Source organism: Gouania willdenowi, chromosome 11, assembly GCF_900634775.1.
Source record: "Gouania willdenowi chromosome 11, fGouWil2.1, whole genome shotgun sequence".
Taxonomy (NCBI): Eukaryota; Metazoa; Chordata; class Actinopteri; order Blenniiformes; family Gobiesocidae; genus Gouania; species Gouania willdenowi.
This window is the reverse complement of record NC_041054.1, coordinates 13,602,750-13,624,482: the sequence shown is the minus strand read 5'-3', so window position 1 is coordinate 13,624,482 and position 21,733 is coordinate 13,602,750. Positions and strand designations below refer to the sequence as shown.

Below are 21,733 nucleotides of genomic sequence, written 5' to 3'. Positions count from 1 at the left end.
TGGTATGAACACTCTATGAATGAATATAATAAGACGCTTGGAGTCCTTTTTTTTTTTTTTTTTTTTCTAAAATGGGGCTCAGAGATCCACCCCCCCCTCGCCCCATTTCCGGTAATTTCCAAATTTATGGGCACAGTCGTGATAAATCGTGTCAAAGGTAATTCAACGTAGATTACGATTATGTCTCACACAATTCGATTAGGGGCTCGAGGGGCCCTTTTTTTTTGCAATTTCCATTAAAGTAGTTTTCTCATTTGTCTGTGAGTCAGTTTTTGCGACAGTTGGTGGTACTGAATCATTGACACATAGCAATATATGAATGGGGCCCATTACTTCGCCACGGGGGGTGCCAGGGGGCCCCCGGGAGCCCCATTTTTTAAAAGACTACTCCTACGTTAATGCTCGTTGAATCAGGCTGTAATTTGACATGGATATTTCATGATTGGATGTCAAGAGCCTCTCGAATACCTTTTTGAAAGGGGGGGTGGGATGGGGGACTGGGGACCCACCCTCTTTTTTAGTAATTTTTAAATTTATATGAACATAGTCGTGTGATGTATTGTTTCAAAGGCAATTCAACGCAGATTGCCATTGTACGTCGCACAATTTCATTTGTTTTACTCACTGGAACCGAGTAATTTGACTGAATTTTTGGGAATGTGGTACGTGCTATTCGGTGCGGAAACATTTTGGGGCCTAGCCGAAGTTCATCAGAACTTGTTTTCTTTCTACTCGCATAAATAGCCATTTTTACGGTGCCAAATACAAAGTTAAGTAACTGACAATCATGTTTTCGTTGCCTTGAATAACTCACGCCAATGATAAAAACCTGCTTTGTAAAGATCTCACTCAAACCTAAGACACAGAGAAGCTCATATTGCTTTTTGCATATAGTCGGTTTTATAAAATCCACCTACTCTTCAATCCTGCCAGAGGGAATAAAAACTCTAAAAAAATCAACTACCTGATTATGATCAGAAACCATCTGATTGTATTTGCCTGTGGTCCCAATCATCCGTGCAGCGAGTCGGTAACACCTGAGTCATTATCAAGGAGCCCTTCTTTGATCTCATTACCAGAGCTGTGCTTCTCTAACTCTGATTCTCTCCGACTGTGACAGTAATCGAAAAAACTGTGAGAGAAATAATCCACAATCCCTCTTACATGTTCCTACATTCAACACTTCTGTTTGAGAGGTTTGTGACAAGCTGTTGAAATGTGGGCAAACTGTGTGTTCGAACTGGATCTAGAGCTGACAGAACAAAAGGAAAAGAAGGCCTTTAAGTGTGGGGGAATTCTCAACGGTAGCCTAAACGCCATTCTTTAATTGCGCGCATGGTGAGGTCCAACTTTACTGGGAAGTGATTTCAGCAAAACAAGCGACAAGTATTCAGCCTTTGATGCTGTATTGGTTGGTTTTACTGATATGGATTGGAAAGGCTTGATCTTGCACCAAAGTGAGCTTTCTAATGAAAGGCTTTTAGGAAGGGGCTTTACTGGGAAGTTGTTCAATGTAATAACTAGAGCAGGGGTCACCAAGATGGTGCCCGCAGGGACCACAGTAGGTGCCCTCAGGCCTGTTGTAACAGGAGCACTGGGAACCAATGAGCTTTGTCCAAAATCTGATTTTGTTGCCAGGCTTTAAAGTCACAAAGATAAATACAGGTGATAGATGAGGTCAGAGCCTTAGTAAAGTTACATATTACTGCACTTGAAAAGTGTTTGTATTAAATTATAAAATATTACAAAATTCCTAAATTGTACAAATGTTACATGTTTTACAATTACTTAGATTAAAAATGAAACAATTGCATGAAATTAACAGAGAAAAGTGTTGCATATGGGAAACAGTTACTGCGAGTTTTCCTTATTATCTTTACCCTTTAATTAAAGTCAAATCGTGAAAATTTAGTATTTAAAACATGTATATCAAACCGGCGGTAGCTCTTCGGATTATTCACTAGCTTTGAAGTAGCTCACAGTTTCAGAAATGTTGGCGACCCCTGAACTAGAGTCTATGGTGAGCTAGCGTTTGCAAAACGGCATCTTAGTGCTTAGTTACGTGTCCTCCAGTTCCTTAAACTTTATGACATTACTACGAAAACCAGCAATATTACAATGGACAGATTTTAACCTTACACTCAGCAGGAAATGGAAATCAGGTAATGAATATACAGGTGGGTGTACGAGTATGAGCCACCTTACTACAGATCCGTGCATTACTACGTCATACTTTGTCAATCATGTCAACCTCATGTTTAAAGTGCTATTTATTGCATGTGAGGCTTAATCACTTTTTATTCCTGCTAGTGAAGTTTACATATAACCAGGTTGGGATCAATTACAATTATAATTGCGTAGTTGATAATGAATAACAATTATGGCGTAATTATAATCGTAATCATAATTGGAAAAATCTGTCGCCGTTGTAATCGTAATTTAATTCAGATAAGTGACTTTGTAATTGCAATTGCCATGGAAATTAACTAAAAACTAATTTAATTTAACGCAAAACAGGTCTATGGCTTACATGTAGGTAGCTAACAATTAATAGAATATGTTTAATAATAAAAGTTTTCTCACTACCCGTCAGTGAATTTTCACACTCATACAGGTGGTAAGAGTTAGGATATACGGTTATATATATATATAATTTTTTTTAATAGGGACAAAACTATTTTACTGAGTAACAATAGTATGAATGTAACTGATGTTCTGTACAAAGAGTATATAGTTGGGCTTTTACATAAGGTATGATAATAAATGCACTAAAATATAAAAATAACGATGCTAAAAGGACATCATACACAATAAAATGCATACAATCATCACAACGCTATATGACTAAAAGTTAATGAAGTGGGTTTGTCATCGGAGGGTCATCGGTTCGAATCTCACCCAGGCCATCATTGTGGGATGTTGAGCATTTCCCTTAACTCCAATCCAACTGCTCCCCGGGTGCCTATAATTGGCAGCCCACTGCAAACCCAATGGGTAAAAATACAATAACATTGTAATAGAACATGGATAATTGAAAACTCCATTGTAATTGAAAAATGTAATTGACCCTGCATTTAACAGTCCTTCAGTTGAGCTCTTTGTCAATTGGATTGAGTATCCCTTTGACTCAAGCTCCTTTAGGTAAGCGCTATAATGCTAATGCTTAATCATTTCATGTTTTTAAGTGTTAATGTAAGTTTTCTTCCTCATTTTGAGGAAGGGTATTCATTTCCTCTTTCGCTTTGTATTTTTGCATTAACAAAATTTAATTTTTCATTGCACTGATGATTTTATTTGTAAAAGTTAAGATTTTGTTATTTATGCATGAACTTATTAATTTTTTTGTTAATGACAATACTGTAAATTGTACAATTTGATTGCCTGATGATTTGATGCCAGACGTTGACGACGGATATGAAATGTACTTCTTTTTATCTAATGTTTTTTTCAGGGTCTTTAGTTCCTTCTGAAAAAGGATATCATCAACAGTTTGCCACCATCAGCCACTGACCGATGGCTCGGGAGCTGTTGTGGGTATTGGGGATCAGATAAACCAAGACGACATGTAGAGTGGAAATGGCCTCTGATTGAAGTATGTTTGTGTGCGTCTGTGCTCCCTAACAACTGCAGCCTGTGCAACTCCAAAGACCTGTTCCACTGGGAGCCATGTTTTGCATTACTGTATATGTTGCATCCAGAAAAATGACGCAACAACTCTACTGAATGACTTGTAAACACATTTTAATGTTAATTAATGCTGTGCATTACAGACTGCTGCAGTTCTTTACCTGTTTAAAATCAAGTAGAATCAACCACCACTGATAATAAAATCTTTTTTTCTTTAACAATGCTATAAGATCGAAGTTTTCTGCTTCTAAATTCAAGTGTGCAATTCAATCTTCAAGGCTTTAGCCAGAACACACACTGTAGCTACTGGAAAAAAAAAACAGCAGAGCATAATCAGATTGTCAGTGGAAACGGAGGGGGATCCGTCTCCGGCCCAGCATTTCACCCTCACGTACCCATCACATGGTAATCAACATAATCAGAAACGGTTGACAAAAGCCCCCTCCTTGTGATTCACCCTCTCCACTCACATTACCCTGATTCCTTCAGGTGATGACAGAATAAACAACTACAGTAGAGTCACGTTTGTTGAGAACATTCATGTCAGATTATGTTTTTAGTCCACACCAATAAAAAAACAAAAACACTGACATCAATTTTTTTTATTATTATTAACAATTTAAGGCCAATAGAGAAGAAATTAAACTCCAACATTGGTGAAATTTACTTTCCTGTAAAAAATAGGGGAGAAGAGAGTCCAACGGAATAAAGATGATGGGCCAATGGGATTGGAAGCACCCACTGCAGGCCAATGAGTTCACATTGCAAGGTATGCTAAATATGAAACAAAAAGACCAACAACCTCAAAAGAGAAGCAAAAGTACAAAAGTTTTTTGAGTCAGGATAGAACATATAAAGACAATGGACATGAGGTAAACAGAATGTTGACTTAACGTTCCAGCTGCCTACAGTCTTGTTTTCAAAGCCAACTCTAGTATTAAGGCTCAACACAACTACCACCAGTGTATACAATCAACCCACTTATCCCTCCCACCTCCACCCGCTGCTTGTCAAGCTCCCTGTAATCTTCCTACTAGACATATGGTCCATTTCACCCATTACCTCACATTGTTACAACAATGTTTTGCCTTTCATAATCCAAACAAAAAGCCTTTAAACTCTGCTGAGAAGAACCCAGGCAACCCAGTTATATGCTTCTGGTCCAGTTTAACCTCCAAGCCAGTAGAATGTTCAATGTGGACAACAACATGGCATCAAGTAGGTAATCTGACAAAATGGAAGGACAGACTTGACTCCAGTGGGCACAAAGTGTTTCCCTTTATCTAAACTTTCTAACCATCTTATCTCAGCCCAGTTGTTCCTTCACCTCTGAGACTGATGGGCTGCAGCCGCAGGTCACAAATAGCTTCATTCCGTCTGTTCTGTTATCAGCTTCTGCTCATGAGAACTGCATTCTTGATGATTTCCCATTCACAAATCAAAAGTCCAACACGCGACTTAAAAAGTGCACGTCTGAGCTGGCAGACGTCCAAAGAAAAGTCCCCCACCGCACACCTTCCATGCACATAGGAAGCGACAGAAGGTGATAAAGCACTGGGAGAAGAGCAGAGAATGAATCACAGAGCCACCTGGCAACCCGGGACTCTGGAGAAATCAACAACTGTTCACTCCTCTGTTGTGTTTCCCTTGGTCTCAGCACAAGACCTCATAGCTCCAGTTTGGCAAGAATCTATCACTGTACTGAACGTTAAAAAAACATACTCTGTAAAAAAGATTTCTCCCAAACAGACACAGTGGTGCCTTGGTTTCTTCCTTATGATGGGATAGAAATAATAGAACATTCAGCAAGAGAATAAACACTTTCTTTTGGATGTTGCCCAATGAGAAGAAATGTCAGACCTGGTATGCACATCTTTTATCACCAGTCGAGAAAATAATCCTGAAGTGAAATTGTCAAATCGGTGGGACGTTATGAAAACAAACTATTATCAGGTCAATCAGGGAGAAAAGTCAATGATTCGACTCGGTTGGAAAAAAAAAAAAAAAACCAGGTTGCGTAACAGCTTGTAAACAGAAAAAAATAAAGTCTACTGCAGCAAATTCCCAGAATGAGACGGAAACACCCTGAGCTCGTTGGGTCCCTTAGCAAATGGAACACCCCCACCCTGCAAAGTTGGAGTTAAAGTCTGTGATTTCAGTAACACTGTTTGAAAACTGTTGCTATGGGTGAAAAAAAATCCATGTTAAATAAGATTTTTCTTAAACAATATATATATATATATATATTCTTTAAAATAAACTGGACTGGAGTTTAAGTAAAGGCACTACATGAAGTATATGGCTTTTATAAAAGCAACTAGTATGAAGGAGCAGGAAGTACTTCTAACACCCAGACAAGCTTATCAATAATTTATCTGAAGGTTTCTCTGAAAGCCAAACAGCCAGAATAACAGACGCAGCGAGGAGCGCTGGCCCCCTCTGCAGGACAAGATCAAACTGAGCAGAATGAAATCACTGCAACGCTGACTATCAGATGAGTGGTGAACAAACCTGCCGATAGATGAAAAAAGCAGTTTGGACTTCGAGGTGAATTTTTATGCTTTAAGGCAACCATCACTACAACAAGTGAGCTGAGTTCCTATTGTACCAAGAATAACGCCAACATGAGTAATTGTGCAAATTAGCCATCATTCCCCAGCATTTCCATGACAAAGAAATTAATCTGAGTGCATTTACAAAGAAATGAATCTTCAAGTATCATTTCTGATCTGAAGCCTCTCACATTCTCTCTTCGACCCTTTAAGTTAAAGGCAAATATCAATTTTAATCAGTTTTAACATCCATTTGCATTGCTCTGAAGCTTCTGGCATACTTTAAATGAAACAAAGCTTCCCATATCTTGTTGCTTTACATCGTTACAATCGCTCTTCAAAGAACCACTGTTGGCGCAAACTTTCAGAGCAGGGCTGGAGTGACGGTGCCGGTTTCCCATTGTCTGTATTGTCGATGGCTTCAACGCACTTCTGTGTCATGACGTGGAATAAGGTCCCATCCTGTGAACAAATATTTTTGTTAAACACCAAACAAAAGAATCGGGGCTATTTTTAATGATTAAAAAGTGTTGTTTTTGTGTTGTATTACAGCCTGAAACCAACTCTATATGATTCATCAACGAAGCAGTTTTATTGTGAATAACCATTGTGTGGAAACACTCTAAGGTTTATCAATTCTAAGGTGTGCAATATTTTAATTAAATATTAGATTAAAAGTTAAAATGATTAACAAATAATAATCCAAGCATTTGTATTTGCATCAATAGGTTAGGTTCTTGTGTCAGCACTCGGTATTGGCAAGTACTCGTACTGGAAAAAAACATCCCTAATTACCGTACTTTTTAATATTCTTATCAAATAACTCCATGCATTACTTTGGTTTACACACTACTTTGTACACTTAATAATGAATATGTTTATTTGGTACGGGGTGATGTACATATTTGAGCTCATTTGCATCTGCACTCCCATTGGTAGCTTAGTCTTTGCAACACTTGTTTGTCGAGTGCTTTTTCGTGCAAGCTGACATGGGCGTCGACCATCATGAGGTGATTCATATTGCTTTAGATGTGTTTTGACTATACAAAGTCCTAATTGTACTATTATTTCTTAAATAATAAATAGAATAATCTTTTAACTTCTTAAGATGCTAAAAAAAAAAAAAAAAAAAAAAAAAAAAAAAAAAAAAAAAAGATGCTATGTCCAACATAAAGATTTTCTGTAAAACAGTAATAGGGACTAAACCTAACTTTTGCTCATCAAAAAAAGTGTGTAGTTGCACCATACCTTGCGAAGGATGAATCTCTGATCTGCAGGTACAGGATCGCCTCGTTTTTTGCACTCCTGAACCGTCAGGTAGGTGCTGATGCTGTCTCCCGCAACACACCCAGCAGGTTGCCTCGTGTTGTAGGAAATCTCACCATCTGCAGAGAACTCAAAAAACTGCAGACACACGCACATCTTGGTTACACACCTGATCTGGGTTTATTTTAGTTTAGCAGATGCAAATGTTCATGGGTTTTGCTTTTTCAACCTGAATTCAGCTATGGGAGAAAAAAAAAGTTGGGGTCAATTATAATTGTAATCGCGAAATTGGTAATTAATTACAATTATGATGTAATGTAATGATAATTGGAAAAAACATGTTGCTGTTGTAATTGTAATGCGATTGCAATTCATTTCAGATAATTGACTTTGTAGTTGGTATGTAAATTCCATAAAAACTGTCATTTACAATCCAATTAAATGCAAAACTGGGGAACCATGTTACAGTTCTATGTCTTATAACATTATTAAAATAAAAGTTTCATATCAATTTTCCCCACTAACTGTCAGTTTTCTTGAAGATAATTTTGGCATTCTTTAAAAAAAAAAAAAAAAAAAAGAAAAATGGGGGGTATACAGACATAAAAATACCAATATTTTCATTGATAAGGAAGCCTAACAAGGTAACCAAGAAATAAAAATCTAATTGTGTAATAGATAATATTTCTTTGTGTATTTTACAGCTGATTTAAGACATGGGTCAAACTGACCCGTCATAAGAGATGCTAACAGAAAGCAAACAGAAAGCAAACACAAGAGAAAGCTTATGTTTTATGGGCTTATTAAATGAAGGCTCAATAATTGTGATTAATTGTAATTGGACTTGAGAAGGTAATTGTAATTGACTTTCAGTTGAAAAATAATCATTGTAATTAAAGAAAATGCTGGTCAGTGTAATCATCACTGAGTTGTAATTAAACAATGGAAAATTAAAGAGAGAATTGTAATTGATCCCAACCCTCTCTACAAAGTTTAAAGTGTACGTTCAAAAAGGGCTTGTGTAATGACAATGCAAAGTTTTGCAGATTACCCACAAGCACAGAGGAAAGTCAGGAAGAGAATCCCCTTTCTTTTCTATCAACAAGGTCAATAATACATGTATATACATGAGAAACATAGTGTAGAACAAACAAGCCCACAGTGACCTGATGAGTTTAAGCACAAATCTTTCCAGAACACAGGAGATGGGGATGTTAGAGGAGTGTTTAAGTTTACGTCACCTAGTAAAAGTGCGTCTGATCGTCAAAAACAAACGTGATCATCTTTTCCTAACTCCTCTCCTAACACCTTTCCCCGTGATGTCATCCACAGGGTTATGGAAAAGTGGCTAGGAAAGGATAGGAGGGACTATTCGGACGCAGTCCCGATCTTCTTTCCTATCCACTTTTCCTTAACTCCCGGAACTGTTTAAGTGGCGGCCATGACAAGGAGTGTTTCAGTTCTCTAAAAGCTAAGGAAAGGAGGCTCAATGCTTCCTTCCTAACAGGAAGCTAACATAAAAGGAAAGTAAAGTTTTATTACATCAACTGTGATTAATTGTAATAGAACTTTAGTAATTATAATCAACTTTAAAATGATAAACAATAATTGTAATTGGAAAAAAATGCTGATCACCGTAATCGTAATTGAAAACATAATTGTAACTGAAAAATGTAAACCTTCTAGTATTATATATTATTTTTGATGAAGCTTGCAATTTAAACTCACTCCACATACCCGTTAATGAAATTTCTATTAATGAAGTTCACTTTTCGCAGGAGGTTTTGAGGCAAGATTTTCACAGAAATCGAGACCCATCTGAGATCCCTCACCTGGTTCTGGCCCATGCCATGGCACATGTAGAGAATCACTCTTTGGCCCATTGTGTTATGTTCATCTGGAGGGTTGTAGTCAAAACAGTAGTTGGTCCTGCCTCGGTTCTTCAGCTAACAAAAGAAGAGAAATAAATAAATTTAAAAAAATAAGAATGTAGCAGCTGCTGTTCCTACAGAAAAACCTGGACACTCCCAAGCACTAGCTTGATGAACATTGACAGTATCAGTTGACCAACTTCAAAAAGTTCTGTACAAATTTGTTGTTTTGTACATGTTTCATTTCGTTATTTCTTTCGGTTGAAATAATAATAAATCAGTGAATGACTGAATGTGATGTGCGTTGTTTTTTGGAACCGTGACATATTTCTAGGAGTGTAGGATTCAACTAATGGTTAGATGAGAAAAAAAAAATCGTGATAATGGTCACTGCAAAGTCACAATACTTGTGAAATCAGAATCGCAATATAAATCCAATCAGCACCTAAGAATCAGGATTAAATTACGTCTCCTTGGAGAATGGGGGTTGAGGTGGTGGGAAATATCTGTGTGCAAATAAATCTAATGAAGCAGGTCAAGCTTTAGCATTAAGTGTGTCTGGGCATCTCTTTTTAATTACTTGTCCATACTATTCAGACTTCCTGTGATGTGTTTCAGTAAAATCTTAAACTTTAACCTCATCCAGAGGTTCCCAACCTTTTTTTGGATCACGACCCTGAAGACATTTTTTCTAAAATTACTTTTTGATCATGTTTGTTACCGTATTACAAGTACAAAGTAGCCAGTACTTGTGCCAGCTCAGAGATTTTTTTAACTGCATTATTAGTGAAGATGCAGGAGGCATCCTCACTATTGTCATCTGTTTTTTCTTCTGTCTGCATTAACACCTCCTACACCGTTTGTACAATTTTGACAAATATCAAAAGTAGATAGATAGATGAATGCTAAGCGAATGCTAATGTTAGGCGAATGCTAATGAAATGCTAATGCTATTGCTAGGCAAAAGCTATTGCTTGGCAAAAGCTATTGTTAGGCTAATGCTATTGATAGGTGAATGCTAATGAAAGGCTAACGCTATTGCTAGGTGAATGTTAATGCTAGGCTAATGCTATTGATAAGTGAATATTAATGCTAGGCTAATGCTATTGCTCGGCGAATGCTAATGCTAATCTAATGCTATTTATAGATGAATGCTAATGCTAGGCTTTTGCTGTTGCTAGGTGAATGCTAATGCTTTGTTGGTGCTAATGCTAGACTAATGCTAGCTAATGTTAGTTAATGCTAATACTAGCTAATGCTAACTAATGCAGTGAGATGCAGGCCAGCACCTGTATCCTCACTTGCATTTTCTTCTGGAAATGCAAATATTCTAGTATTATTAGAATTATTAACTAGATTTATATTTTACAAAGTGAAACTATAGAATACAGTTGTTTAAGATTGCGTATATTTCTAATCAGTAATAATTTTTATTTACCAAACATTTCAGGAAACCCCATTTCATCTCCAGGCATGAGAACCTGACCCCCAAGGTTGAAAAACCAGGAACTAATCTCTGAAATATATATATATTTATTTTCTTTTTTTTTTTTTTTAACTGCACAACACTGCAAATGAGTAGCTGTGTATGTCCTGTGGGAGAAATATATCTGTTTTTAGTGAGGTTTCAATTCCTATAAGTGGTTTCCAATCACTAAAGCTCAAAGCTTAACCCTAAAGGAAAACCCTCTTTCCTCTCATATAATCTAAGTCTCGTCTTCACTGCACAGATCAAAGGGAGCAACATTTGTTTTCATGAGATGGTTGCTAATAATTCTCGTTAAAAGTTAAACAGTAGAGACGGCTCTCACCATTCCAAACATGCCGGGCCGATCCCGTGGGATGTAAATATTGTGGTAAATATTGTCTAGATACCACTGGAAGTCCTTACAGCCCAGCTTTTCTCTGAGCATCCTTCTCTCCGACACGTCTCCAAACGCTTCCTGAAAGCAAACACCACAAAGATACAAGTTGAGCATCAAACACTTGTATCTGAAGTTCATAATCATTTGTAGGACTTTAGAGCTGCGTCTGAATAGTCCCTTCTATCTCCTTTCCTATCCACTTTTCCTTAACCCAATAGAGGACGTCAAGGGGTTAAAAAAAAGGTGTGAGGAGACTTCCTAAAGGAGTTAGGGAAAGGCCATCACGCTGTTTTGACAATCAGACGCACTTCCACTAGGTGACGTAATACAATGGCGGTGAAGGTTAGTGACATCTACTGTGATGAAAAAAAAACCTACTAATTTGAGAAAATGGGACTACTAAAAGCTCATTTATAACACTTTCTGCTGATATAATCTCAAATATCATAAGGTTTGAATGTAAATCAAAGGAAAAGAGGCTACCAGGAACAAAAGTGACACTAAAATAATATCACATTGAGAATGGTTGCGCACACAACCTCCACTCAGAAATCAACATTTATCCAAAATAAGTTTGATTTTATAAAATTGTTACATTTATGCAAGATATAGGCCTACATAACGTTGTAGGATTACAAATGTACAACTACACAGAGCATTCCTAGGTGAATGAAATATATTAAATATAAAATATTGTGGCTAAAAGTGTTGTTTTATGTCACTTATAATCTGATAATATGGCTTACATGTCATAAGATGTAGGTTTGAGATCATTTATAATGCATATTATTGCATTGGTAATTTACATGATATGCGTCCCTTTTCAGTCTTCGTGAACGCTTGGATAATCGTGTCCCTTTAAATGTTGTTGCACCAAAGAATTGTGGGGCAGCATTATCAGGTCTCCTTTGTTAAAGGAGACTAGACAATGCTGCATCAGTGTTTCCTAGGCTAAAGAAGGTTATGAAGGAAGCATTAGCCTCCTTTCCTTAGCTTTTAGAGAACTGAAACACTCCTTGTCATGGCCGCCACTTAAACAGTTCCGGGAGTTAAGGAAAAGTGGATAGGAAAGAAGATCGGGGCTGCGTCCGAATAGTCCCTCCTATCCTTTCCTAGCCACTTTTCCATAACCCTGTGGATGATGTCACGGGGAAAGGTGTTAGGAGAGGAGTTAGGAAAAGATGATCACATTTGTTTTTGACGATCAGACGCACTTTTACTAGGTGACGTAATAATCCACTTAAACACTTCCGTGGGTTAAAGAACAGTGGATAGGAAAGGAGATAGGAGGGACAATTCAGACGTAGCCAGGGACTATTCGGACACAGGTTTGTGGCGGGTCAAATAGTCAAACAGTAGCGCCAGCTGTGGTTGGCTCTTTTCATCACACAGTTAAACACGCTTCAAAAATGAACACACCCTCAAACAAATAGACTTTATGGATCAAGCACATGCTCTACTTAAACAGAACAACAGGAACTGGCTGTGTGTTTTACACCTGTCCGTATCAATGTAAATAGTTGGCGTTTATGGAACTCGTGCATGTATACACACACTGAGCACTGAGATAATAAGCTAGAGTTGAGTGACGACCGCTGCAGACGCTTGATTTATGAGAGGGAGCATATGCTCGCTGCATCTTCCACGCTGGAAAAAAAAAAACTGCAGAGGGGAACAGCAGGATGATGGTTGCTGGTAGTTTGCCCAAACACAGCTCTAATTAGCAGGAGCCTTCACTTCCTGTTGTCATGGGGAAAAAGTCACTGAGCAGCCGCTTGTTTGTTGTGGGATAATATGTGGGACATTGGAGGCTCAGGACAAAGAAGGCAGGCGAGCCCCACTGTCACATACTGTCGCTGATAAGGAAGAGAAAATGTCTATTTTATTATTATTACATTATGATTAGCTGACAACACATTTTATTTATTTACGCAGAAATTTATTGTTTTCATTTTGAACATGAACACAACATCAGTGCATCTACCACAATGAAAAAAAAAATAATCATAATAAATCAAATTAAGCAAAGAGAGAACAAATGGTTACAAAACACTGCTCGTAAACCCTGTAGCAGGAGGAAGTATTAACTTACTGTATATGATCCTAACCCTAGTAATATCTAGCACTACACATATAATCTTCTTATAATACACACACATCTATGTAATTATACAATTCACTATACATACATCTGTCCACACATACACAAGTACAGTATATACACACTTATTTACATTTTTTCCCAATTTAACGCTTATGCTTCGAGAAGATAAACTTGATGTATTTATGTTTAAATTGCTTTAAATTCAGATTTTTTTTTTTTTTTTTTAATTCAACACAAACTGTTCCACAACCTATTAATCTATTATTTCTGTTTCAAACCTAATATCAAAAAAATAGATAGAATAATATGTTTCTTTAATTTTAATGCTTTGACAGACTTGAATCTAATCTCTGACATGGATTGCTGGGCAATGGATGTTGAAAGTTAAAAGACTCTGATGTTCTTGCTCAGGGACGGTTTGAATAACAGCGTTGTTGGTTAGAAAATAACCATTTATTCCATGAAGCGACACAGGAAAAAACATAAATCTATAGAGGAGGTTGTTGAAAATACAATGATCGTTTGAGTGCGATCATGCTTAGGTGCATCGCCTGACTTGTTGATGCAGCTTCTTCCTACGTAGGAGCCAAGATCATCTCTATTTAAAGAGCTACTACACTGTCGTTCACACACACACACACACACACCTACCTACTGCTCAGATATCCCACATGTCATTCAATGAGGGTGAAGATCTTTGGTTGAGTTGGTTACGAGCCATCCGTGCAAACTTACCAGTTTGGCGTGTGGGTTTCGGTGGTAGTAGATCCGCCTGTAATCATCCAACCAGACCTCGGCAGCTCTCACACTGTTTGCCAACGCTTTGGATCGGGCGTAAGGGGCTCTTTTAGGGAACACATGACCCACGTGGGAGCAGGGATGGATCTCCAGAGAACCCCCGCACTGCCAAATCTGAGAGAAAACACCAACCGCACAACAAGGTCTTTGGTTAGACTAGTGTTCGTTTTGTCGACTACATTTGTTTTAAGTGACAAAATCTAGACTACGACTAATTAAAAAAAAAATGAAAAATTCAATGGCATGTTAAAAACTATATCAAAATATGATATTTTCATCAACTAATTAAAACAAAAATATAATTGCCACATGGGATGAAATCCAATCAGAACTCGTGATCTTACACACATGATCAATTCTGTCTGTTTATTTATAAGCATAAATACTGTCCTATATGAAGTTAATCAATGGTAAATTAATCTTAAGCTTTATATTTTAGTCGACTATTTCTTTAAATTATTTAGTCGACAAAATAAAGTTTTGACAACAAATTAAAATTACAACTAAATAAAATACTAACCAAGTGGTGGAAAACTGGACTCAAACATTTGACTTATAGTTAAACATAATGTGGAAAAATTAATGAATCACAAAAACAGATCCAGTTTTCCACAACAATGTTCCCAACTTCCTCAATTCTTTTTTTTTTTTTTTCTGGCAAAAGTCAAATCATTTTATTTTGGAAGTTTACAAGCAACTTTTTTCATTATTATTTTCTGTTTTCCTCCTAATATTTTGGCATTACCAGAGGCTATCTAACAACACGGTTAGGATAAGACCTCATAGTTTAAACCAGACACAAGCAACCTGTGGCCCTTGGTTTCATTTTATGCAGCCGACAAAGTAAAAGTACAAAATGACACCAAAAATACACAAAGGAAAAAATATCTAACTTATTACAAAGCATACGCAAATACACAAAAAATAAACAAAAGCACAACAAAAATACACAAAACAAAAACAGACATAACCCTTGATTGTTCCCTGTATTAACCTTCACATTGGTATTCTCATATTGTCGCCCTCGGATCAGACAATCCCTAAATCCCTAATAGCGGCATGCCATGAAAAAAAATTAAAAAAAACCAACAGGTTGATGTGCATTTTTATTATAAAAATAAGTATATAACAACTTTCTATCCATTATGTAGCTAAACAGTAAATAGCCATCTTAGAGCAGAGAAAGAAGGTTGAGACGCATCTCTCTAATATCTATAATTCAATCATCTCTTCACTCCCCGGACGACTCAGCAGACCTACCTGAGCCAACTAATACCAGGGACCCTATACTATGCTAATGGTCTACTCAATAGGTTCATCAAGGCTAATCCACTACACACAGTAACTCTCTGTCCGCTTCAGAACTGAAGAAGCTTCTTGAATGGGAGGTGAAACATTTTTAGGCAAACCTTAAAACAACATGACCTGGATGACTGAGAACATTTACAAACACACGACTAAAGGGTTCACACTTTAAAATGAACAGATTATTGAGCCTCAGTGTAAAGGCCATAACGCTGTTTCTTACCCTGAAGGAGAATTCCAGGTTCTCTCCTCCCCACACCTCCATCCCTGTGTCATACGTTCCCAGATATTCAAAGTACTTCTTACTGACAGCAAACAGACCACCTGCCATAGTAGGAGACCTGAAGGCCAGAGCACAAAACAAATGATGAAAAAAAGTCTTATAAGAGTAACTAAACCCTGATATTTTGGCTAGCGTGGCCCTATGCTGAAAATTCAAAAAATGCCTTGATTGAAGCTTGATCTATGCTATGCTAATTACATGTGCTAGTTTTTATAGAAGGGGCGGGGCCAACGGTGGTGGTTAGCGACACAAGAAGCCACCAAAACGCAGAGGTGGCAAAAGTACAAATCTTCAGTACTCAAAAGTAGAAGTTAAAAAAAAAAAGAGCAGCTTTGAGTTTAACATTGTTAAGAACTGGTACATGGAAATAAATTTAATCTGTTACCCTTTATGAACACCTGGAGAATTTAGCACTCATTATAAATAATGAACCCAATCAAACCCAGAACAACTCTGAGGTTCACATTTTTATCTGGAATAAAGACATTCCATTGTTTGGTCTCCTCCAGATTCGCAGTTGTTGGTTTGCGTCTTTTTATGACGTGATGTCATCTTCGAAGGTCTTAAATGTAACCAACTCATTTTCAAAACGTAAGGAGGAGAAAGTACTCCCTACTTTTAAAAAGTAGGGAGTAAAAGTAAAAAGTCACCAAAAAAATGAATACTCAAGTAACGTACAGTAACAATGTATTTGTACTTTGTTACTTGTTGCCTCAGCCAAAGCGTCACAAACCTGCAATCTCAGCCAATAAATACATTAAATTAAGTGTAATAGCAACGTTTAAGCCCATAGAGGGCAGTCACTCTACATGATTACAAAAAAATGTGCCAAATTGAAACACTTTCAGTAAAATGTCAAAGGTTGGACAAGAATCAATCAGCAACACTTCATACCAAATAATTTTGTTTTTCAGCAGAAAAAAACTGGTTTGGGGGTTTAGTTTACTCTTTAAGCTTTGGTTGCACAAGCAGCGAGGACGACAATGATCTAATAATTAACAAACGCACCTGATGACATCAGTGGGAGAGCGGCGGCGTTTCTGCTCCGACTCTGGGACAGAGTTCCAGATGAAGACCAACCGCCAGTCAAAGCCCCCGATCTGAGGTTCTCCAGGGTTGCCCATGTACTCTAAGGTGTCCCAATGAATGACATCAATGACAGGACAAACAACGGCCTTAGGATCCTCTTTAATTCTTGTTGAGGGAAAAAAGAAGAAACCAGTTCACAGTTTTAATGAACATAAACTTTAAAGATGACTGGATGGTAATCTAAAATCTTCTCTCCTAAATAATTGGCTTACCTGTTGAGTAACGGTTCTAACCAGCCTTCGTGGCACTCGCAGTGACAATCCAGGAAGGTCAGCACGTCCCCGGTGGTTATAGACGCCCCGAGCAAACGAGCACGCACAAGCCCCTCCCTCTTTGTGGCACGAATCAGACGAACTTTCCTCAAACCTGAGATGTAGTTCTCCAATGGCTTCTTCAAATGGCCTTAAAGACATTTATCAAAAGTAAGCGAATGAAAGATTAAGTTTGAAAAAAAAAAAATTGTAGTTATTTATTTCACAAATGTACAAAAACAGGTGAAAACACTTTTATCTACAGAGCAGCAAATACAGCTTAAGAGATGAATTTATGTTTATTGTAACACAGGCAAGAATGGAACTAAAACGAAGATGTTTGTCTGTTCTAGGGGTTAAATTGTGGAATAACTTTGATAAAGAAGTAAAAAAAAAATGAGTGACACTATTCATTTTCTAAAAGATAATGCCACAATATTATTTAGATAGTTATGTAAAGCAGTAGAAATATGTTTGTAAGAGTATAAAAAAAACTGTTCTTTGGTAAATGTACAAAATATATATTTTTTAATTATTTTCTTTGTATTATTTTAAAAAGGCAACTCAAATGTACTTTGTTGAATGCTTGCATTTCTTTTTTGTGTATCATTTGAGAAAGGTAACTTGAATGTAATGATTTACGGTATGTTGGGCATATAAGCATTTTTCAGTCTTGTTATACATTTTTAAATTGTGATTTATGTTTGAAATTTTTTCGTTAGACTGAAACTGAAAAGAATGAATTGAGCGTTAAAGAAATGATAGGAACAAATTGGTAATAATAGGAAAAGCAGCATGATTTGACCTGATTTATTTAAATTTTATAATGAAATAAATCTTTGATTGTTTTTTTTATAAATATTAATGTATAATATTTCAATTTTTTTTTTTTTTTTTACAGCATTTGAAAAAATGTGGGATTCAATTGACACCAATGGCAAAGAAGAACCTGAGATTGAACCATTAACTTCTTCAGGAAGAAAACAATCCACCGTGCCACTTCATGCATTTACTTTTAATTATTTCTTAAATGTTCAACACCCAGCGTAACCTTTGTTAGCGCAGAGGGAGAGGCAGTGTTGCTTAATTTATAAGGTTGCTATCCAAAGCATTTAAGTAGCCGCTCCCTAAAACGTGTCTCAAATTACTAAAGGACCTGCTTGTGTACTTAAAAGATCCTGCTCCTATTAACTTAAAAATTAACCCATAATTAATGCCTTTGTTTAGTTTTCTGACAAAACAGCAGGTTAATGATACCATAAAGAAGAGGTTTAACATTTGAAATTAATTCTCTTGTTTTAAAAGATTAATGTGAAAGTATGTGAACTTGTTTGGTGACTACACCTATGTTTGACTGCCTATGCTCCCTCCTCCAACTTCCTGTATCTGTCTGCCTGCCACCTGCGCCGCATCCTGCCATGCACGTCGCCGGTTATTACGCTGCCAACGTCTTTCCTGCACCTTTATCACTGTAGTCGTCCACCAGCACCACCTCCTTCAGCAGGATGTCAGGGGACGTCTCCAGCACGCTGTGCACGGTCCTCAGCAGCGTGGACCAGGCTTCGTTGTAGAAGGCGATGACCACAGAGGTCGTGGGCAGCGACCTGTAGTCGTACTTGAGTTCTTTGCAGCTGAAATGTGAGGACAGTCAGCTGGTTAGGTTACAGGTCAAGATACGGACATAAGGCGAAGTGGTTTTTTTAAAGTTTTAAGTCGAGAGTGGTTAGAGAAGCAACTGGGGAAAAAAAAAAAAAAAAAAAAAATCACAGAAACGTTGCATTCTTCAAAATTGTATCAATGTTTCTCACATACTGCCAACTATATATATATATATATATATATATATTTTTTTTTTTTTTTTTTTTGATTTATTTTCTCAATATCTTCTAATTAATTTTTTTATTTCTTTTATTCAATCCTAGAATATTCTTATTCTAAAAAGTTAATTATATGTAATCCATTGGATTATAATAAATTATTCATTTATTTTTAATAGTCAAGCCTTTTATAACATTTCTCACTACAAAATAAGTAATAAAAGTATGTATGATTTGTGCCGATATCGGCTCGATATCGGCATCAGCCAATACGTAAGGCTGTCATATCGTATCGCATCGGAAGTGACAAAGTTGTATCGGGACATCTCTTGTATAAACTGTATATATAAAACTTGTGTAAAATATATACTGAATATGTATTGTAAAAAATAGTAATATTAGTTAGAATTTTTTTGTGATATTATCGAAAGAGCGTTGTTTTTTTTTGGGGGGGGGGGGGGGGTTGGTAATGTCTCCTAGTACGTAATACGTATCAATATACCGGCAGTCTATCTGTACGAAAGATGACGTTGCTGGACCTTTTCTACATAAGCATAATGTGCTCGTGTTATCACCGTGCCAGGATGGCCAAGTGGTCTAAGGCGCCTGAGTCAAGGATTCTTCCTTCTGCTGCCGTGGGTTTGAATCCCACATTTGACAAATGTATTTTTTTCATTTTAACATATTTAATACGGCAAATTCCACCTTTAAAAATAGGCAGTGGCTATCCGTACGGTTGCCGTGTCAATATACCGACATTCCATCCGTACGTAGCGACCCTCATTGATTTCACTCCTTGATTACCAATAGGGCTGAGTATTGGCAAGGATGTTGCATCACGATACAATATAATCACAATATCACGATATATTGAGATATTCTACCCAGTTAATGTCAAAATTAAACGGAGATGAAAAATCAATTTGCTGTATATGTTCATCAGAATATATTGATCATTCAGAGGACAAATTGAGTCAAAACTATTTGCTTCAAAACATCCTATTTATTATTAGTGTTTTTGCACATTTTCACTGAAAAAAAGAAAATGCAGTTTTACACAGTGCCATCCTAAAATAAAGTGCAATAAGGAACCATTGCATCACATTGAAAGCATTGTAACCACTGTGAATAACTGAGAATATAATGGATAAATTACCCTGAGTTACTGACGATGCACAAAAATAAATAAAAATGTTTCCTATTGTGTCAGTTTGAACACTGATTTGAACAGATCATATGAAAAAATGTAGATGTCCTCTATGTCACTGAACACACTGACCTGATAAGTATGAGGAAAATAAAGTGCAAAAAAAAAAAAAAAAAAAAAAATCGATTTAAAATCAGCACACACAAAAATCGCGATTTTATCAACATGTTTGTACCTTGACTAGTGCCAGTTAGTATAAATGTGACATTTTGTGCTGGTACTTACAGTGGGTTCCACTTCTCTGGTAGTCTCCTGTGTAGAGACACTCTGTCACTGACATAAATGTTGATCTGGTGCTCTTTAATGCTCTGCTGCTCTTTCCTCTTCTCATCGCCATCCAGGTTCAGTTTGACAGCTCTGCCCAGCTCTCCTAAAGCATTGACATCCAGTGGAGGCTTCTCGCACACCGGCTTCTTCAGGTCTTCATCCCTCACCTGCACCTCCACCTCCCTGGGGGCCTCCTGTCGGGTCGTGGCCCTCACTTCCTCCGAGCTGTGTCTGAAAAAGAGCAGATACGCCGCCAAAGTGGCCCCCAGTAGGAAGAAAATGGACCTGGGTCGGTTCCTCCTTCCGCATGCTGCCATAGTGTCGCTTTCTTAAGGAGTGTATGTAGGGTTGTTGTTACTGGTGCTCTCTCAAAGCCAGTGGGAGCACTGGTTTCAGCAGCATCTCACTGGGTGTCTCCTGCATAGTAAACCTAGGTTTTTTTTTTGGTTTTTTTCCTCAGGGTGTCAGCTTCAGCTTCAGCTGCAGCTGCTGCTCTTTCAGTGGGGAAACCCTTTAATCCCACAACTGCACAGTCATCTCAAGTCTCACCAAACACGGATTAAAACCACCCACTAGTTACCACTGGGATTAGTCAGCGTCCCTAACCTGAAAGAGACAAACACAAATCCGAGTCAACCGTAAATTAAGCGTTGAACATTCACTTTTCGTGTAAATTCGCTGTTGAAAGGTTCAAATAGTGTCACGTCACCTCGTCCCAAAGCTCGGCTTGAACTGACTGCTCAACAATGTCAGCTTTCCTAAAAAAAATAAAATAAAAAAAAAACACGAGCACAAAAGAAACAGTATACACAAAGTTTAAGAGGAAGAAAGTTTGCTTTTTAACAGCGCTGGCATCTTAGCTTCCTGTTCAGGAATGTCAAAATAAAAGTCAGAGCACGCGATGTGGAACACCGCACATAACAATAAACACCAGAAAGCTTTTATTATTCTTCTTATCTGTGGATCACGGGACTTTTTTTTTCCCCTTATGATGTTGAAAAACCTCTGGACCAGGCCCCTCATATTCATTAACCACAGCAGCTTTATTGCTCTCCATTGAGCAGCTGATTCTGGAATAAAACTTTGGCCCTATGGATGCATACGTTACACGTATCAATAGACTCACACTCTATGCATACGCAGCGCCCCTCATTGGCCAGTTTAGGTCCCGTGATAGGTGCATCACGTGACTTAAAGTTCCGTCAGTTGTATTTTAGCTCATAGTTATTTTTTACCTACCCTAAAATGTTTATTTTTTGTTGTATGTGTATTTTTAAAGGTGGAATTTGCCGTGTTGAATATGTTAAAATGAAAAAATGTATATATCACTAAGTGGAATTCAAACTTATTTCAGCAGAAGAAAGAAACCTTGAGTCAGGCACGTTAGACCACTAGGCCATCCTGACACAGTGAAAATAAAGGCACATTACA

General features: G+C 37.4%; 1 protein-coding gene across 1 annotated transcript; it reads right to left on the bottom strand.

The window, feature by feature from the left end:
• Positions 1 to 4,214: 4,214 nt before the first annotated feature.
• On the bottom strand, positions 4,215 to 21,151 carry galnt12 (UDP-N-acetyl-alpha-D-galactosamine:polypeptide N-acetylgalactosaminyltransferase 12). Its single transcript, XM_028461633.1, has 11 exons — positions 21,012 to 21,151; positions 20,261 to 20,908; positions 18,473 to 18,642; positions 16,973 to 17,162; positions 16,680 to 16,865; positions 15,612 to 15,729; positions 14,021 to 14,197; positions 11,128 to 11,259; positions 9,278 to 9,391; positions 7,428 to 7,583; positions 4,215 to 6,641 (listed from the first exon to the last, which is right to left on the bottom strand). The coding sequence occupies exons 2-11, from the start codon at positions 20,617 to 20,619 to the stop codon at positions 6,504 to 6,506; spliced, it is 1,740 nt and encodes a 579-aa protein (XP_028317434.1). The 5' UTR covers positions 20,620 to 20,908; positions 21,012 to 21,151; the 3' UTR covers positions 4,215 to 6,503.
• Between the last annotated feature and the right edge of the window lie 582 nt (positions 21,152 to 21,733).

Coding starts and splice junctions, on each gene's coding strand:
- galnt12 (XM_028461633.1), bottom strand. CDS start 20,619: ATGGCAGCATGCGGAAGGAGGAACCGACCCAGGTCCATTTTCTTCCTA. Junction 18,643..20,260: donor CCAGAGAAGTGGAACCCACT/GTAAGTACCAGC, acceptor CTCACATTTCAG/CTGCAAAGAACTCAAGTACG. Junction 16,866..16,972: donor TTAGAACCGTTACTCAACAG/GTAAGCCAATTA, acceptor TCCCTCAACAAG/AATTAAAGAGGATCCTAAGG.